Source organism: Balaenoptera acutorostrata, chromosome 12 (assembly GCF_949987535.1).
Source record: "Balaenoptera acutorostrata chromosome 12, mBalAcu1.1, whole genome shotgun sequence".
Classification (NCBI taxonomy): Eukaryota; Metazoa; Chordata; class Mammalia; order Artiodactyla; family Balaenopteridae; genus Balaenoptera; species Balaenoptera acutorostrata.
Window position 1 is genome coordinate 40122432 of NC_080075.1, and position 21796 is coordinate 40144227.

Sequence of the window (21796 nt, forward strand, 5' to 3'; positions counted from 1 at the left end):
AAGGTTTTAAAGGATGACACAAGAAACCCAATGTTAAAATGACAAATTTTTACTCGTAAAGTTATTATGATAACAATAATATGGTTACTTTTCCTATTTGTGCTTACATATTTTTCTAAAGAAAACAGAACTGTTCAACAAAATACATGCTGTATTTCTTACACCGGAGAGCATGACTTTCATAGAGATCATTTCAACGCTTTGAAATAGCTGAGAACAGTGTAGGACCTCATAACATTAACACTAAAGGATAAGTTGCCTATGCTCACCGCTTTTAAACTTTTTGGCTCTTCCTTCCTGCTATTTCTTACTTTTGATACACTGATGATACTTGACCATCCTAACACTTCCCACATTATCATCTTAGGTTCTTGCCTTTTTCCAGTTCTAAAAAATAGAAACATATTATTTTCCTTAAGAACATGGTAAATATTGTATTTGGGGGGACAAGAAAAAAGTGAACTTGAAGGTAGGGGAAAATGTTATCAAAATGTTTTTAAAGGTTTGGAATAATTCCTTAACTTATATATGAATCTTTAATAATGAAATCATAATATGTGATTTTCTCAAACTACTAATATATCACACATTTAGAAATCACTAACAGAATTTCTGTTCAGTTAATGCTCTTACCAATAAGTAGAAGTCATTAAATAAAATTACCAAGCTCATATCACAGAAGCATGACCAGTGTCATTCTTCCATTTAACTATCAAGATTTTGCCAAAAGCCACCTTCTATTTTTCCCTCCCTTCATAAATAATTTTGGATGGCAAAAATGGCAGATCACTGCTAATAAAAATTACCAACAATGCAGCTATGTAATAATGTTTGCTTTTTAAAAGGGTTCATTTTAAAAAGACAAAATCAGTCATTCAGTTTATATATAAAATGTCAAATTAACAGAGTAAGGCATAAAAATGCAAATGCTCAGTTAATTTTAAGCATTTTTGCTTTCTTGGTCTATTTCCTATGACTTGCAATTATTTTTATGAGATTGCTGGCTGAAAGTCTAGTTCAGTAGAGAACTCCCAAAAGAGATAAGATAGATAAGATAAATTATCTTCTATGAACAAAGCTGATTTAAAAAAGAAACCAAAAACCTAACATTTTTTAAAGGATTATGATGTTTGGGGGCTTCCTAAAAAGTTGCTTAAAAAATTCATATGAAGAATTCTTGTAAACAGCTCTTACTGGGTCTGGGTCTGTGTCCTTTTAACTTAAAAGGCTTCATAGTATAATTGTTCTGTAAATATCAGCATTTTCAATATATTGTGCAGTGTACACAAAGAAGCCGTCAAATGGCTTATCTTGTACTTATCAACTTGTTTATTTTTATATCTCCAAAAAGCTGTATTTTTTTTACAAGAACAGCTGCTACTTTGTAAATATTTTAATGGCTTCTGTTAAGTACAGCTGTCAGTTTAACAAACAATATTATAAAAGATTTTCATTCTTCCATGTGACTGCACATCTTGAAATGTGTTTTACCTTGAAAATCCTTTGGAGATTTTAGACTGGAAAGGATATCTTTTTTTAAGGCACAGGGCCAACAGAAGAATAGATAGATTTAAAGAATAATGTGTAAGATCATCAGGGAAATAGTTGCATTTATTTCAGAAGACAAACATATAATAGCAATATGTTCTCTTAGCTCACTTCTTTTGACTCAGGCAACCGTTTGTTGAAATGGAACAGCACTGGCTTTGGAGCTAGATATTCCAGGTATGAACCTCCATTCTTTTGCTACTTAAGGGATACTGGTTTAGAGCAAACCAATTAACCTCTCTGACCCTCGGTTTTTGTATCTGCAAATGGGATACTGATACCTACCTTACAGGGTCATTATGAGAATTAGGGGTAATATATGTAAAGGGCCTAACTCAGTTAAGGTAGCAATTATTATTCTGTCTTACCTACTTAGCAACCAGGAGACTCCCAATCATATTTTAGTCTTTGTCTTTTACATTTTTATTCACCCACCTTTTCACTTCCCTTATTTCCTTTTTTTCCTCCTATTTCAGGGACTTCAAAGTGAAAAAATATTTTAGAGATTATCTTATTTAGCATTTTTGTTGAATAAATGAGGAAATATATGCTGAGAGAGATTAAATGACTTGTCCAAGATCACAGAGAGTTAAAGACAGAGATGAGAACTGTCTTCTCCTGGGTTTTTCACTGTTTTCCTTCTTGATGTGAAATGGAATTTGATAAGGCAATTTTATCCTGTGTCTGAAGGCACATGTATAAGAGTGAGAAACCAGTACAAGAGACAAGAAAAGGAAAAAGATTAAAGAAAAAGGAGTAAGGACAGATTTTCCCTTTTGTTCTAGAGCAGAGCTAAGCAAACTTCTGTTATAAAGGTTCAGATAGTAAATATTTTAGGCTTTACAGGTCATATGAACTATCCCAACTACTCAACTATGACATCGTAACACAAAAGCAGCCACAGACAATATGTAAACAAATGAGTGTGGCTGTGTTCCAATAAAATTTTTGAATTTCATATAGTATGAATTCCATATAATTTTCACATGCCTCAAAGTAATTATTTTTTCAGCCACTTAAAAATATAAAAACCATTCCTATATCATGAGCCATACAAATCCGGATGGAAAGCTTGCTGTACCTGGCCCAAGGGCAGTAGTTTGATGACCCTGTTCTAAAGCAAACTTGAATGCCTATGAGAGTATAAGCCTGATGATAACCGGAATAGATACCCAGCTTCAATGTTGAGGAAATAATAGGGTATGATGGAGACTGGTATGAACTGGAGTGTGTCTATCCGACTCAAATGGGCAATAGCCATTCTGTTTCAGCAGATTTCTGCTCTTAAGAAATGGACGTCAAAATTTGCCACATATTCTAATTTTTCAAAAAGAAGCCAGAACTCTGGATATTTTAAAAAAATCTTATTGAGGTACCATTGATTTATAACATTATATGTCTCGTGTACTTTATATTTCTATTCCTGTATACCCTACAATCTGCTCACCACCAAAAATTTAGTTTCCATCTGTCACCATACACTTAAATCCCCTTTAACCATTTCACCTTCTCCCCCACTGCCCTCCCCCTCTGGTTACCATAACTCTATTCTCTGTATCTACATGTTTGTTTTTCTTTGGCTTATTCATTTGGGGTTTTTGTTTATTAGTTTTTTTATATTCCACATGTGAGTGAAATCTTATGGTATTTGTCTTTCTCCATCTGACTTACTTCACTTAGCATAATACCCTCAAGGTCCATCCATTTGTTGCAAATGGCAAGATTTCATCATTTTTATGACTAAATAGTATTCCATTGTATCTATATACCACATATTCTTTATCCATTCATCCACTGATAGGCACTTCCATTGTTTCCATATATTGCCTATTATAAAAAATGCTGCAGTGAACATAGGGGTGCATATATCTTTTTGGATTATTGTTTTTGTATTCTTTGAATAAATACTCAGAAGTGGGATGGCTGGATCATATGGCAGCTGTATTTTTTTTTTCCATTCATTTTCTTTTTTTTTTTTTTTTTACATCTTTTTTGGAGTATAATTGCTTTACAATGGTGTGTTAGTTTCTCCTTTATAACAAAGTGAATCAGCTATACATATACATATATCCCCAGCTGGATCAAGCCCAACCCTCAAGGCTTCTACTCCAAAATTGTGAAAGCCATGGAGCAGAGAGGAAGTCCCACTAGCAACCTACACAGGCTTTAGATATTCCAACACTAACCACATCCCCTATCAAGGTGATATTGGACCCAGCACACCCTGAGGAAAGACATGGCTGGCATCCATACCAAAACCAGCCTTTGTGCCAAAAACACTGTACATGCAGTCTACACAGGGATGTTCCCACATAAAACCACCCCTTCAAGAGCACAATAGAAAACTGTTTCTCCTAAATTCATAGATATAGAGAAAGTTAATTAAATGAAAAGGCAAAGGAACTACTCCCAATTAAAAGAACAAGAAAAGTCCCCTAGAAGAATAAGTAATAAAAAAAAAGCTTACCAGTATACCAGACCCCAAGTTCAAAAAGGTGGTAATAAAAATGTAACTGGGGCTTCCCTGGTGGCGCAGTGGTTGAGAGTCTGCCTGCCAATGCAGGGGACACGGGTTTGAGCCCTGGTCCGGGAGGATCCCACATGCCACGGAGCAACTAGGCCCGTGAGGCACAATTACTGAGCCTGCGCGTCTGGAGCCTGTTCTCCGCAACAAGAGAGGCTGCGATAGTGAGAGGCCTGCGCACCGCGATGAAGAGTGGCCCCCGCTCTCTGCAACTGGAGAAAGCCCTCGCACAGAAACGAAGACCCAACACAGCCATAAATAAATAAATAATTTTTTTAAAAAATGTAACTGAATTACAAAAGATTATCAATATAAATGCAGATCACTGTAACAAGGAACTAGTAACTATAAACATGAACCTACCAAAAATAGGAAATTGAATTTCTGAGATAAAAAGCAAACTAGAGGGGCTTCCCTGGTGGCGCAGTGGTTAAGAATCTGCCTGCCAATGCAGGGGACACAGGTTCGAGCCCTGATCTGGGAAGATCCCACATGCCGCAGAGCAACTAAGCCTGTGTGCCACAACTACTGAGCCTGCACTCTAGAGCCTGCGAGCCACAACTGCTGAGCCTGTGTGCCTAGAGCCCGTGCTCCACAAGAGAAGCCACTGCAATGAGAAGCCCGTGCACCGCAATGAAGAGTAGCCCCCACTCGCCACAACTAGAGAAAGCCAGTGTGCAGCAACGTAGACCCAACTCAGCCGAAAATAAAGAAAATTAAATTTTAAAAAAACAAAAAGCAAACTAGAAGCAATGAATAGCCAACTAAATTACACAGAAAAATGAATAAGTAATCATAATACTTATATACATATAAGACAGAATAATGGAAATCACCCAAGCAGAACAGTAAACAGAAGAAAACAAAACAAAAAAGAAAAAGAAAACAATATACAATCTCTATTAGATGATATAAAACATGCCAACCTACGCATAATAAGGCTTCCAGAAGAAGAGAGGGAGAAGAGGATTGAAAAGGTATTTGAAGAAATTATGGCTGAAAACTTTTCAAACCTAAAGAAGGAAACAAATCTGCAGGTACAGGAAGCACAGAGAGTCCCAAACAAGATAAACCCAAACAGACCCACACCAAGATACATCATAATTAAAATGGCAAAAGTTAAACAGAGGATTCTAAAGGCAGCAAGAGAAAAGCAAAGAGTTACTTACAAGTGAACCTCCATAAGGCGATCAGTGGGTTTTTCTGCAGAAACATTACAGGCTAAAAGGGAGGGGCATGATATATTCAAAGTCCTGAGAGGGAAAAAACCTGCAACCTAAGGTACTCTACCAAGCAAGATTATGATTTACAATAGAAGGAGAGACAAAGATTTTCTTGGACAAGCAAAAACTAAAAGAATTCAGCAATACTAAACCTACACCCTAAAAGAAATATTGAAAGGTCTTCTCTAAATAGAAAAGAAGCAAGAATCTATAGGAAATGAAAAATCACAATAGGAAAGGCTAATTTATAAAAGGATTAAAGATCATCTAAGTAAGCCAGTACATAGATTAAAAAACAAACCAAAATTTAAAAAACGTAAAGTGATTATAAGTAAAACAAAGAGTAAAAGGATGAAGACATAAAATAGGACATCAAAATCACAAAATGTGGGGGAGGGGAGTAACAAACATAAATCTTGTAAAATCTCTTAGAACTTGAGTGACTATCAGTTTAAAGCAGGTAGAAATAGTTATGGATAAACATACATGAACCCCATGGTAATCACAAATCAGAATCACAATAGATTCACAAAAACCTTGAATAAAGGTACTCAGGCATACTACAAAAGAAAATCCTCAAACCACCAAGCAAAAACAAAAAGAAATGAACAAAGAAGAACTACAAAAACAACTGGAAAACAGGAATAAAATGACACTAAGTACATACCTATCAATAATTACTTTAAATGTCAATGGACTAAATGCTCTGATCATAGACACAGAGTGGCTGATTGGATTGAAAACAAGACCCTGCAGTATGCTGCCTACAAGAGACTCACTTCAGGATAAAAGACACACACAGACTGAAAGTGAGGGGATGGAAAAAGGTATTTCATGCAAATAGAAAAGACAAGAAAGTGAAATAGCAATACTCATGTCAGACAAAATAGACTTTAAAACAAAGGCCATAAAGAAAGAAAAGGACATCACATAATGATAAAGGGATGAATACAAGAAGCAGATATTGCACTTGCTAACATATAGGCACCCAATACAGGAGTACCTGAATATATTTTTAAAAAAAACCTAACAGATTTAAAGGGAGAAATGGACAAGAATACAATAACAGTAGGAGACTTTAACACCCCATGGACATCAATGGACAGATTTTCTAGACAGAAAAACAATAAGGCAACAGAAACCCTAAATGACACAACAGATCAGTTGGACTTAACTGATATCTACAGGACACCACATCCAAAAAATTCAGAATACACACCCTTTTCAAGCACACAAGGAATGTTCTCTATCATAGACCAAATACTAGACCACAAAACAAGCCTCAACAAATTTAAGAGGATAGAAATTGTATCAAGCATCTTTTCTGACCATGATGGTATGAATCTAGCAATCAACTACAGAAAGAAAAGCAGAAAACACAAAGATGTGAAGACTAAACAATATACAAATAAAAAAATCCAACAGGTCAACAATAAAATTTAAAAGAAATCAGAAAATACCTCAAGACAAATGAAAACAAAAACATAGCTACAAAATTTCTGGGATGCAGCAAAAGCAGTTCTAAGAGGGAAGTTGATAGGAATACATTCCTTCCTCAAGAAACAAGAAAAATCTCAAATAAACAACCTAACCTATCACCTAAAAGAATTAGAAAAAGAAAAAACAAAGCTGAAAGTCAGCAGAAGGAAGGTAATAAGAAAGATAAGAGAGAAAATGAACAAAAGAGAGGTTGAAAAAATAGAAAAGATCAATAAAACCAAGAGTTGGTTTTTTTAAAAGATAAATAAAATTGATAAACCTCTAGCCAAGCTCACCAAGAAGGAAAGGTAGAGGACCCAAATGAATGAAATAAGAAATGAAAGGGGAGAAACAAAAACTGATACCACAGAAATACAAAAAAAAAAAGAGAGAATAATATGTACAGTTATATACCAAGAAATTGGACAACCCAGAAGAAATGGACAAATCTCTAGAACATGCACCCTGTTAAGACAGAGTCAAGAAGAAACAGATAATTTGAACAGACCAATCACTAGATGTGAAATAGAATCTGTAGTAACAGAAACTCCCTGAATTCCCTGGCGGTCCAATGGTTAGGACTCTGCACTTTCACTGCCGTGGCCCAGGTTCAATCCCTGGTCGGGGAACTAAGATCCCACAAGCCACATGGGATGGCCAAAAAAAAAAAAATCAACAAAAGCAAACAAAAAAACTCCATACAAACAAAAGTCCAAAACTGGACAACTTCACTGTGGAATTCCACCAAACATATGAAGAAGAACATATACCTATCCTTCTCAAACTATTCCAAACAACTGAAGAGGAGGGAAGACTCCCAAATTCATTCTCCAAGGCCATCATTACCCTGATACCAAACCAGACAAAAAACAGTAAAAAAAAAAAAAAGGAAAGAAAATTACAGGCCAGTATCTTTGATGAATATAGATGCAAAAATCCACAAGTAAATATTAGCAATCCAACAATACATAAAAAGGATGATACACCATGATCAAGTTGGATTCATTCCAGGGTCACAAGGATGGTTCAATATACACAAATCAATGAATGTGATACACCACATTAAGAAAAGGAAAGGCAAAACCCATATGATCATCTCAATAGATAGAGAAAAAAAAAGCATTTGACAAAATCTGACATCCATTCATGATAAAAACTATTACCAAAGTGGGTCTAGAGCAAGGGTCCCCAACCCCTGGACCAGTACCAGTCCACGGCCTGTTAGGAAACGGGCTGCACAGCAGGAAGTGAGCAGTGGGTGAATGAACGAAGCTTCATCTGCCATCCCCCATTGTTCACATTACCGCCTAAACCATCCACCCAACCCCTGTCCGTGGAAAAACTGTCTTCCACAAAACCGGTCCCTGGTGCCAAAAAGGTTGGGGACCGCTGGTCTTGAGGTAACATATCTCAACATGATAAAAGCCATTTACAACAAACCCACAGCCAACATAACAATGGTGAAAAGCTGAAAGCCTTCTTGCAAAATTCAGGAGCAAGAGAAGGATACCCACTCTCACCACTTCTACTGAACATAGTATTGGAAGTCCTAGCCACGACAATCAGGCAAGAAAAATAAAAGTATCCAAATTGAAAGGAAAGAGTTAAAATGTCACTATTTGCAGATGACATGATACTTTACGTAGAGAACCCTGAAGTCTCCACACAAAAACTAGCAGAATAAATTATTTCAGCAAGGTAGCAAGATACAAGATTAATATACAGAAATCTGTTGGATTTCTATACACTAATAATGAAATACCAGAAAGAGAAAGTTAAAAAATCCTGTTTAAAATTGCAACAAAAATAATAAAGTACCTAGGAATAAATTTAACCAAGGAGGTGAACGACCTATACACTGAAAATTATAAAACACTAATAAAGGAAATGGAAGCTGATACAAAGAAATGGAAAGATATTCCGTGCTCTTGGATTGCAAGTATTAATATTGCTAAAAAGTCCATACTACCCAAAGCAATCTACAGATTTAATGCAATCCCTATCAAAATACCCATGACATTATTCACAAAACTAGAACAAATAATCCTAAAATGTATATGGAATCACAAAAGACCCAGAATTGCCAAAGCAATCCTGAGGGGGAAAAAGCTAGAGGCATAACCCTCCTAGACTTTAAACTGTACTACAAAGCTACAATAATCAGAACAGCATGATATTGGGACAAAAACAGACAGATAGATCCATGGAACAGAATAGAGAGCCCAGGAATAAAGCCACACATGTATGGTCAATTAATCTACAACAAAGGAGGCAAGAATATACAATGGAGAAAAAGACATTTTCTTCAACAAGTGGTATTAGGAAAGCTGGACAGCTACTTATAAGTCAATGATGTTAGAACATTCCCTCACACCACACACAAAAACAAACTTAAAATAATTTAAAGACCTAAATGTAAGACTGACTCCTAGAAGAAAATATAGGCGAAACATTCTTTGGCATAAATCATACGATTTTTTTTAGATCAGACTCTCAAGGCAAAAGAAATAAAGGCAAAAATAAACAAATGGGACCTAATCAAACTTAAACGCTTTTGCACAGCAAAGGAAACCATCAACAAAATGAAAAGACAACTTATGAATTGGGAGAAAGTATTTGCAAACAATTGTCACCGACACAGGCTTAATATCCAAAGTATACAATCAGCTCATAAAACTCAATATCAAAAAAACAAACAACCAAGTCCAAAAAATGGGCAAGAGACCTGAACAGACATTTTTCCAAGGAAGACATACAGATGGCTAAAAGGCCCATGAAAAAATGCTCAACATTGCTAATTATTAGAGAAATGCAAGTCAAAACCACAATGAAGTTTCAAGGAAGACATACAGATGGCTAAAAGGCCCATGAAAAAATGCTCAACATTGCTAATTATTAGAGAAATGCAAGTCAAAACCACAATGAAGTTTCACCTCACACCAGTCAGAATAGCTATCATCAAGTCTACAAATAATAAATGCTGGAGAGAGTGTGGAGAAAAAGGAACCCTCCTACACTGTGGTGGGATTATAAATTTGTAGAGCCCCTGTGGAGAACAGTATGGAGGTTCCTTAAAAAAACTAAAAATAGAGCTACCATATGATCCTGCCATCCCAGCAAATATCCGGAGAAAACCATAAGTCGAAAAGATACATGCACCCCAATATTCATAGCAGCACTATTTACAATAACCAAGGCATGGAAGCAACCCAAATGTCCATCAACAAATGATACACTTAAGAAGATGTGGTATATATATACAATGGAATATTACTCGGCCACAAAAAAAGAATAAATTTTGCCATTTGCAGCAACGCGGATGGACCTAGAGAATATCAAACTTAGTGAAGTCAGACAGTGAAAGACAAATACTACATGATATCACATATATGTGGAATCTAAACCATAGTACTGATGAATTTAAATATAAAACAGACTCACAGACATAGAAAACAAATGCATGGCTACCAAAGGGGGGGGGGCAAATTAAGAGTATGGGATTAAGAGATACAAAATAGTATACATAAAATAGATAAGCAATAATGATTTACTCTACAGCACAGGGAATTACACCCACTATCTTATAATAACCTATAATAGAACATAACCTGCAAAAAACAAAAACAAATCACTATGTTGCACATATGAAACTAACACAATATTGCAAATCAACTAAACTTCAATTTTTAAAAAATGAAAAAGAAATTAACATCTTCTTAGATAAACAAAAGCTAAAGGAATTCATTACTAATTCTAAGTAATGCCTAGAATTAAGCCTGCCCTACAATAATGCTAAAGAGTCCTACAAATTGAAATGAAAGGATGTTACACAGCAACATGAAGTGATATGAAAGTAAAAGCTACCCAGTAAAGGTAAACATATAGACAAATATAGAATCCTTTATTCCTGTGATTTTGTTGCATAAATCCACTTTTAATTCTTAAATAGAGTGTAAAAGACAAAAAGCCCCCCAAATATTTGCCCCATATATCTATGTTAATGGGTACAAAATATATAAAGATATAATTTTTAACAACAGTAACAAATTGGGTGCAGAAATGTAAAGGAGTAGAGTTTTTACATGGGATTGAAGATATTGGTTTTTTTTTTTTTTTTTTTTTTTAAAGCTTGATTTTTTTTTTTTTATAGCTACTTTATTTATTTATTTATTTATTTATTTTTGGCTGTGTTGGGTCTTCGGTTCGTGCGAGGGCTTTCTCTGGTTACGGCAAGTGGGGGCCACTCTTCATCGCGGTGCGGGGACCGCTCTTCATCGCGGTGCGCGGGCCTTTCACTATCGCGGCCCCTCCCGTTGCGGGGCACAGGCTCCAGACGCGCAGGCTCAGTAGTTGTGGCTCACGGGCCCAGCTGCTCCGTGGCATGTGGGATCTTCCCAGACCAGGGCTCGAACCCGTGTCCCCTGCATTAGCAGGCAGATTCTCAACCACTGCGCCACCAGGGAAGCCCAAGATATTGGTTTAAAATTGATTTTTATTGCTTTATAAGGTATTTTGTTTAATTGAAATAACCAAAATGAAAATATCTACAGAATGCACCCAAAAGTAAAAGAGAAGGAAATCAAAGCATATCACTACAAAAAAGTCAAAGAAACTCACGGGAAGGAGTAAGTGGAGAAATGAGGGACAAAACCCAGAAGACATACATAAGATGGCAGTGGTAAATACTTCTGCATCAGTAATAACTTTAACTGTAAATAGATGAAACTCCTCAGTCAGAAGACATAGATTGGCTAATCTATATCTAATTTTTGGATTTAAAAAAGCAGGATCCAACAACATGCTGCATACAAGAGAATCACTTTATATCTAGCAATGCACATAGGTTAAAGTAAAAGGATGGAAAAATATATTTTGTGCAAATGGTAACCACAAGACAGCAGAGCTGTCTGTACTAATATCAGACAAACAGACTTTAAGTCAAAAACTGTCCCAAGAGACAAAGTACCTTATATAATGATAAACAGGACAACTCACCAGGAAGATATTTCAATTATAAGTGTTTGTTCACTAAACATGAGAGCTCTGAAATGAACCAAACAATGACAGAATCGAAGGAAGAAATAATAACAAACTAACAGTAGGACATTTCAATACCCTACTTTCAGTTATGGAAGAACAATCAGACAATATCAGGAAGGATACAGAGTACTTGAACAACATTACACACCAATTGGACCTAAAAGACATATATAGACTACTCCATCCAATAATAGCAGAAAACACATTCTTCTCAAATGCACATGGAACATTCTCCAGGACAGACCTTATGTTAAGCCAAAAACAAGACTTAACGAAACTTAAAAGACTGAAATCATTAGGAAGATCTTTTTTTAACATAATGGAATGAAACGAGAAATCAACAGCAGAAGAAAAACTAAAATATCTGCAAATACATGTGTACTAGGGTTCTCCAGAGAAACAGAACAAACAACATAGATAGATATATGAGGGAATTTATTATGGGAACTGGCTGACATGTTTATGGAGATTGTGAAGTCCCACAATATGCCATCTGCAAGCTGGAGAACCAGGAAATCTGGTGGTGTAATTCAGTCTGAGGCCAAAGGCCTGCTGAGAACTTGTCACTGATGTAAGTCCCAGAATCCAAAGGCTCAAGAACCAGAAGCTCCAATGTCAGAGTGCAAGAGAAGATGGGGTCCCAGCTCAAGAAGAGAAAAAGACAATTTGCCTTTTCTCTGCCTTTTTGTTCTGTTTCAGCCCTCAACAGATTGGATGATACATGCCCACACTGATGAGGGTGGATCTTCTTTACTGATACAAATGTTAACTCCTTCCTAAACCCCTTCACAGACATACCCAGAAATAATGTTTTACCCAACCGTCTCAGCATCCCTTAGCCCAATCAGTTTGATATACAGAATTAACCATCACAAAAAGGAAATTAAACAACACACTCTTAAACAATCAATGAGTCAAAGAAGAAATCAAAAGGGAAAATATCTTGAGACAAGTGAAAATGAAAACACAACATACCAAAACTTAGGAGATGCAGTGAAAGCAGTGCTAAGAGGGAAGTTTATAGCAATAAATGTTTACATTAAAAAAGAAGAAAGATCTCAAATCAGCAACCTAACTTTACAACTCAAGGAGCTAGAGAAAAATGAACTAAGCCCAAAGTTAGCAGAAGGAAGGAAATAACAAAGATCAGAGGTGAAATAAATGAAATAGAGATGAGAAAAACAATAGAAAAAATCAATAACACTAAGAGCTGGTTGTTTGAAAATTTCAACAAAATTGACAAACCATTAGCTAGATTAACAAAGATAGCTGATTCACTTTTGTTATAAAGCAGAAACTAACACACCAAAGCAATTATACACCAATAAAGATGTTAAAAAAAAAAAAAAGATGACTCAGAAACGGAAATCAGAAATGAAAAGGGGGCCATTACAACCAATACCACAGAAACAAAAAAGGATTATAAGAGAGTACTATGAACAATTACATGCCAACAAATTGTAAAACCTAGAAGAAATGGATAAATTCCTAGAAACACACAACGTACCAAGAATGAATCATGAAGAAATAGAAAATCTGACCAGACCTATAGCTAATAAAGAAGTTGAATCAGAAAGAGAAGCATAGGGCCTATGGCTTCACTAGAATTTCTACTAAACATTTGAAGAAAAATTAATGCCAAACCTCCTTAAACTTTTGCAAAAAACTGAAGAGGAAGTAACATCCCAAACTCATTCTATGAGGCTATCATTACCCTAATACCAAAGCTAGACAAAGACACTAAAGAAAAGAAGAGGGCTTCCCTGGTGGCACAGTGCTTAAGAATCTGCCTACCAATGCAGGGGACATGGGCTTGAGCCCTGGTCTGGGAAGATCCCACATGCCGCGGAGCAACTAAGCCTGTGTGCCACAACTACTGAGCCTGCGCTCTAGAGTCCATGCTCCACAACAAGAGAAGCCACCGCAATGAGAAGCCCGCGCACCGCAACGAAGAGTAGCCCTCGCTTGCCGCAACTAGAGAAAGCCCGCGTGCAGCAACGAAGACCCAATGCAGCCAAAAATAAATAGCTAAATAAATAAATTTATTTTTAAAAAAAAGAAAAGAAAAGAGTAGACTGGTGGAGATCAAGATGGCAGAGTAGAAGGACAGGGAGGTCACCTTCTGCCACAAACATATCAAAAATACATCTACATGTGGAACATTTCTCCTAAAAAACCAACTGAAAACTGGCAGAAGGTCTCTTATACAACCAAAGCTACAAGAAAGATGCCCACATAACCAGTCGGACGAAGAAAAAAAAGAAAATAGACCAATAACTCTGATGATTGTTGAAGCAAAAATTGCTAACAAAATACTACCAAACCAAATTCAGCCGAATATTAAGATTATACACCATGACCAAGCGATTTATTCCTAGAATGCAAGGATAGTACAACCTGAAAAAAATGAATGTAATATACCACATTAACAGAATGAAGGACAAAAGCTATATGTATTTATCAATTAATGCACAAAAAACACTTGACAGAATTCAACACCCTTTCATAATAAAAACTCAACAAAGTAGGTACAGGAGAAAACTATTGATATAATAAAGAACTCACAGTTAACATGGTACTCAATGGTAAAAAGCTGAAAGCTTTTCCTCTACAATCATGAACAAGACAAGGATACCCACTCTCTCCACTTCTATTCAACATAGTACTGGAAGTCCCAGACAGAGCAATTAGGCAACAAAATAAATCAAAGGCATCCATATTGGAAAGGAAGAAGTAAAATGATTTCTATTTGCAGATGATATAATCTTATTTGTAGAAAACCCTAAATATTCCACTGAAAAGCTATTAGAATGAATGAATTCATCAAAGTTGCAGGATACACAATTAACACACAAAAATCAGCTATGTTTCTATACACTAGAAATGAAACATCTCTAAAGGAAATTTTAAAAACAATTCCATGTACAAGAGCATCAAAAAGAATGAAATTCTTAAATCTAACGAGGTGAAAGTCTTCTACACTGAAAAGTAGAAAACACTGCTAAGAGAAAATAAAGAATACAGTAATGAGTGGAAAAGCATCCCATGTTCATGGGTTGGAAGACTTATCGTTGTTAAAATATCCGTATATCCCAAAGCAATCTACGTATTCAACGTAATCCCTATCAAAATCCCAATGATGTATTCTGCAGAAACAGAAAAACTCATCAGAAAATTCATATGGAATCTCAAGGGACACTGAATTGCCAAAACAATCTTGAAAAAGAAGAACAAAGCTGGAGAACTCACAATTCCTCATTTCAAAACTTACCACAAAGCTAAAAAACAGTATGGCACTGGCATAAAGGCAGACATATGGACCAATGGAATAAAATAAGCTGCTCAGAAATAAACCCTCACATATACGGTCAAATGATTTTCAACAAAGGTGCCAAGTCCATTTGATGAGGAAAGGACAGTCTGTTCAACAAATGGTTTTGGGAAAACTGGATATACATATGCAAAAGATGAAGCCAGACCCTTATTTTGCACCATGCATGAAAATTAATTCAAAATGGATCAATACCTAAACATAAGACCTAAAAGTAAAAAACTCTTAGGGAAAAAAAAAAACAGGGAAAAATCTTCATGGCACTGGATTTGAAATAATTTCTTGAATATGACACCAAAAGTACAGGCAACAAAAGTAAAAATAAATAAACTGGACTATATCAAAATTTTAAACTTTTGTTCATCAAAAGACACTAACAACAGAATGAAATGACAACCCATGGAATGGGAAAAAATATCTGCAAATCATATCTGATAAGGGATTAATATCCAGAATATATAAAGTACTCTTGAAACTCGACAACAAAAATCAAACAACCTGATTCAAAAATGGGCAAAGGACTTGAATAGACTTATCTCCAAAGAAGATATACAAATGGCCAATAAGCACATGAAAAGATGCTCAACATCACTGATTATTATGGAAAAGCAAATCAAAACGATAATGGATATCACTTTACATTCATTAGGATGGCTACTACCAAAAAAATAACCAGAAGATAACAAGTGTTGGTTAGGATGTGGAGAAATTGGAACCCTTGTACATTGTTGGTAGGACTGTAAAATGGTGCAACCACAATGAAAACAATATGGTGGTTCCCCAAAAAATTAAAAATAGAACTTACATATTATCCAGCAAACCTACTTATATATGTATATATCCAAAGAAATTGTATTCAGGGTATCAAAAAGATATCTGCACACCCATGTTCATAGCAGCATTATTCACAATAGCCAGGAGGTGGAAGCAACCCAAATATTCATGGAAGAATGAACGGATAAACAAAACATGGTATATAGATAGAGTGGAATATTATTCAGCCTTAAAAAGGAAGAAAATCCTGTCACATGCTACAGTATGGATGATCCATGAGGACATTATGCTAAATGAAATATGCCAGTTACATAAATACAAATACTGTACAATACCACTTACATGAGGCATCTAAAGTAGTCAGATTTATAGAAAAGAAAGTAAAATGGTGCTGGATGAAAGGAAAAATGGGGAGTCTTTAATGGGTGTTCAGCATCAGTTTTGCAACATCTGGAGATCTGTTGCACAATAATGTGAATATACTTAATACTCCTGAACTGTACACTTAAAAATGCTCAACATGGTAAAAATTAAGTTATGTGTTTTTACTCTGTAGTCTAAAATTTTTTAACTAAAAAAAAAAAATACACACAGATACACTGTGGTTCTAAGGGCTGCTGGTTTTTAATAAGGTTTATGTTTTTTCAAGTATATATTTTTCACACTTCATTATGTTTCAAACAATTTTTAAAAACAATGCTGTGTCAAAGTTGCCAATATTAAAGTTCTCCCTATTCATCTGTATGATGTGGGAATAGCAAACTCTCTATAAACACTTTAAAATTATTATGAGCAAATATTGGAAAAAATATTTTCCTTTTAGTTTTCAAGTTGTGTGCTACATTTGAGAGAGTAAAATTTTAAAAATCTTACAATTTTCCAATATAATAAAATATTCTAGTTAATTGGTTAACAAAAAAAAGAATACTTGATTAATAAAATGCTGTTTAAAAACACTATGAATGGGGGCTTCCCTGGTGGCACAGTGGTTGAGAATCTGCCTGCCAATGCAGGGGACACGGGTTCGAGCCCTGGTCTGGGAAGATCCCACATGCCGCGGAGCAACTAGGCCCGTGAGCCACAATTGCTGAGCCTGCGCGTCCGGAGCCTGTGCTCCGCAACAAGAGAGGCCGCGATAGTGATAGGCCCGTGCACCGCGATGAAGAGTGGCCCCCTCTTGCCACAACTAGAGAAAGCCCTCGCACAGAAACGAAGACCCAACACAGCCAAAACTAAATAAATAAAGAAATAAATTTAAAAAAAAACAACACTATGAATGGCAAGTTATAAATGAATTTGTTAAATCTGAACTCAAAAAAATTCATTATTCAGCTATCAAACTCCCCTGGTTGAGCTAAGTCTAAGAATAACATAAGTCATAGGGAACTGTGACTGCAAGATTTCCACTGTGCGCTACATAGTAAACTGACCCAAAAAAAAAAGTTTCATTGGGATATGTGAAAGTTTTCCTGTAACTGTACTTATGAACTAGTTAGCAGAAATTACATTTGTATTTGACTCATATCTTAATCCTTTTTTAACAGAACTCCTGGGGCCTTTGGACAGAGGGGATATGCTAAATGAAGCTTTTGTTGGCCTATCTTTAGCACCTCAAGGAGAAGACATATTTCCAGATAACTTCCCTCCCTTTTGTTCAATCCACAGACATATTATTCAGCAAAGAACACTGAATGTCTCTGCTGACACGTAAGCTATGCTGAACTGAGAAAATTGCTCCATACAGGAGCAGTATTTAGTATTGAACAATTGAAATATTCCCTGTTTAAATGCAAACTAATAGTTAAGCAAGGAAATTTCAAAATATCAAAGAAAAAAATGCACATTTTCTCATGGCTAGGATTTTGCAGTAGTTTGGTCATGGAAGAGCAGGCTTGATGGAGGCAGAAATATATGAAAAGAATATTGTTAGAATGAATGTTATCCCAGGCCAAATGAAACTACTGTAACATACTAAATTCTATTTGTATTCTGTTGTTAAATTTTGGTATCATTATGTTATTAAAATATTATTCTTAGAATATTTACTTTGAATTATAATTTTATACATTCATACTTATGCAAGCTTGCCACTCATTTTTGAAATCTGATAAATGTTCATTTAATATCTATCCAGCTTGCCACATTGGGTTATTCAGAAAACAAAGAGAAAGAATAAATGTGAAATTAAAAACACTGGACAAATTAATAGCATTATTTATAATGATAATTATAATGTTAATTATGATGATGATACTGCTCTGAAGCTAAGGTCAGAAAACTTTTTGTGTAAAGGGCCAGATATTAAGCTTTGTGGGCCATGTAGACGCTATTGCAACTACTCAGCTCTGGTGCTATAGTATGAATGCTGCCGCAGACAATATATAAATGAATGAGAGTGGCTGTGTTACAGTAAAACTTTATTTACAAAAACAGGTAGTGGACAGGATTTGGCCTCTGGTCTTTAGTTAACATACCTGCTCTTGAGGATCCCAACTATATGCAATAATTGTGAAGAGGCCACATTTTTTATACATATCATATATTACATACATGAATATGATACGATATACGATGTGATACATGAAATATATATTTCATATCTATCAACTATACATATATACTTATAATATCCTTGAAAAAATGCCTCAAACTACATAGATTAACAGTAAATGAAGGGGCAGGATTTCCAGGTATGGCAGAGTTTAGAGATCAGTAAATCTCCCCAGGAAACAATTATAAAACTGGACCAAAACTACCATTTCAGGGCTCTGGAAATCAAATAATGGCAAACGAATTGAGAAGCACTTATTTACGAAAAACTGCTGAACTTATAGTAATAAAGTGGGAATCTGTGATGTTCTGGGGCTGCTCCCATCCTCCCACCACCACCCAAGCTAGTTCAGCCTTGTAGTTCTACTCAGGTCAGACAGGTTGTGAAAACCAACAGTTGACTTTATCTGGAGCCTAAGAGTGAAAAAAACCCCACCTGGCAGCAGTGTCAATAAAAATAGCAAACTCACTCTCAGTAAAAGAAACAAACTTGATAGGAAAAGGAACAGGGAAAGTCACAGTTCTACGAGCCTGCTTATGTCAAGTGACAGAAGAACAGACTAGCCAGAAATTTTAAAAGGAGAGCCTGGAAATGAGAGAACCAAAGAGGGGCTAATTGAGCACTCTACACACACTCCTATGTAGATGTATGACCTCTCATTGTTTACTCTTTTTTTGTTGTTGTGCAAGACCCTAAATCTTCCTCTTATACTTTTTTCCTCCTTCACACCAGTTGCCAAAAGGTGCCTCTCCCTTTTTGCCTTTTATCACCCACCCATCTCCTCGCCCAAGAAGCTATGCATTTTAAAAACTGCCCCTTTGAGTTGCATGTTACTTTTAAGTCCCTTCCATGTAATCCCTGCTCTGATCTACAAGAGCACCAGAAGATGGAGAAATCATGCACTGGGATTTGGGTTTTTTTCCATTTTACTTACAATTATATTGAAGTTTGGACATTCTCTGTCTTCAAGTTATGCCAAAGGTGTAGTTTTCATATAGTTTAGCTTCTCCCATGAGTTTCAATCCTCCCTTCCTTTACTGTGTTCTGTATTGTTTATAGAGGAAGTACTGGGACATAGAAAGGAAGGCAGCCTCTATTATCTTCAGCCGCCTGAAGTTTTACCTCTTTATTTACTTTTTAAAAAGCAATTTTACCGAGGCATAATTTACATGTACCATAAAATTCACCCATTGTAAGTATACAATTCAGTGATGTTTGGTAAGTTTATAAAGTTGTGCAACGATCACAGTGCAGTTGTAAAACATCTCCGTCACCCAAATAGCTTCCTTGTGCCAAGGTACAGTCAGTTTCCACTCCCACCTCTAGCCTGAGCCAATCACTGGTCTGCTTTCTGTCTCTAGAGAAATCTTATATAAATGAAATCATACGACCTGGACATGTCATATAAATGGAGTCATACAATATGTTGTCTTTTGTGTCAGGCTTCTCTCACTTAGCATTATGTTTTTGAGGTTCATACATATTGTAGCATGTAGTTCATTCCTTTTTAATTGTTGGACAGTATTCCATTGTATAAATATACCACATTTTGTTTATCTACTCACCAGCTGATGAATATTTGAATTATTTCCAGTTTGCGGCTATTATGAATAATGTTACTAATAAATATTTACATATACATCTTCAAGCAGACATTTGTTTTCATTTCCCTTGGTTAGATCTTCTGGAGTAGAATTGGTGGATCATATTGTTGTAAGTTTATATTTATCTTCCTAGTTTTAAGAAACTGCCAGATTGTTTTTCCAAAGTGACTGTAACATTTTAAATACCCATCAGCAATGTATGAGGGTTCTGGTTTCTCCATGTTCTCACCTATGATTGGTATTGTCAGGTTTTTTTATTATAATCATTTTACTAGGTGTAGAGTTGTATCTCATTATGATTTTAATTGCATTTCCCTAATGACTAATGATGCTGGGCATTTTTATGTGGTTATTAGCCATTAGTATATCTTCTTTGATGAAATATCTATATAAAACTTTTGTGCATTTTTTAATTGGGTTGTTTTCATATTACTGAGTTATAAAATTTATTTATATATTATATAGTCTGAATATAAGTCCTTTATCAGATACATGCAAATATTTTCTCCCAGTCTGTGGCTTGCCCTTTCATTTTCCTAACAGTGTCATTTGAAGTACAAAAGTTTCAAATTTTGGTGAAGCCCAATTTAGCTTTTTTTTTTTTTTTATCAATTGTGCTTTTTGTGTTGTACATAAGAAATTCTTTTCTAACCTACAGACCCCAAAATTTTCTCTTATGTTTTGTTCTAGAAGTTCTATAGTTTTAGTTCATACTGATTTCCATGTATGATGTGACATAAGGGTCTAATAAATTCATTATTTTGTACATGAAAATCCAATTTTCCGAGCACCATTTGTGGAAAAGGCTCCTTGCCCCAATGAATTGCCTTTGCAATTTTGTCAAAAACTCAGTTACCCATAAGTGTAAAGATTTCTTTCTGGATTTGCCATTATGTTCCACTGGTAAATATATCTATCCTTACACCAATAATTCCCTAGACTTTGTCATACTGAGGGCACTACTGAACCAGAATTTCACAAAATACATCCAATACCACAAAAATAAACAGGAAAAATATAAACAGTTCCACACAGAGTTACTTTAAAGGAATAGAAAATGAAAATCAATGCACGTCAACTGAGGAAAATTCTCTCCCCCCAAACAACCATGAAGTAGAAGAAAACTGTACAGCAACACTCCAAGCAGAATTAAATAAACTCAAACAAGCAACTGGGTACATGGAAACCCACTCTGGATTAAAAAGACAAGAACTAAGAAGGAAAGGAAGGAAGAGCAGAGGAGAGGAGAGGGTAGGAGGGAAGAGGGGAAGTTCACTGAACTCAAGAAAGAAAAAGAAGAAAAAGATAATGTTATCTGAGAAATGAAAAATAAATTCAAGGCACTCAAGTGAGAATAAACTCAAATTAAAATTTAATAAATGACACTGAAAATGGCAGAAAACAAGAGAATGAAAAGGAAGTAAAGAAAATTTTTAAAAGTCAGGGAGAAAGTAATGGAGTGGCAGATAAGGCAAAAAAGCATTAGCATTTGTACATTTTGATTCCTTGAAGAAGAAAAATAAAACAATGGAACAGAATTAATATTTAAAACTATAATCCAGGAAAATGTTTCAGAATTAAATTTTTTAAAAACCACTTGAATCTACACATTGGATGATCCTACCAGATGCCTGAGAAAAATTATCTTAGAACAATCAGCTCTGAGACCTATCCCAACAAAACTCTTAGATTTCAATGATTAATTTTTAAAAATCTTCAAGG

The 21796-nt window shown here is 35.4% G+C and overlaps 1 protein-coding gene across 1 annotated transcript in view; it reads left to right on the forward strand.

Moving 5' to 3' along the window:
* WDPCP (WD repeat containing planar cell polarity effector) overlaps positions 1 to 20023 on the forward strand; it is a 360469-nt gene extending 340446 nt beyond the window's left edge. Inside the window, exon 17 of the mRNA XM_028168397.2 lies at positions 17464 to 20023. Within this exon, the coding sequence (XP_028024198.2) occupies positions 17464 to 17630 (167 nt within the window). The 3' untranslated portion in view covers positions 17631 to 20023. The remainder of the gene's footprint in view (positions 1 to 17463) is intronic.
* The last annotated feature ends 1773 nt before the right edge of the window (positions 20024 to 21796 follow it).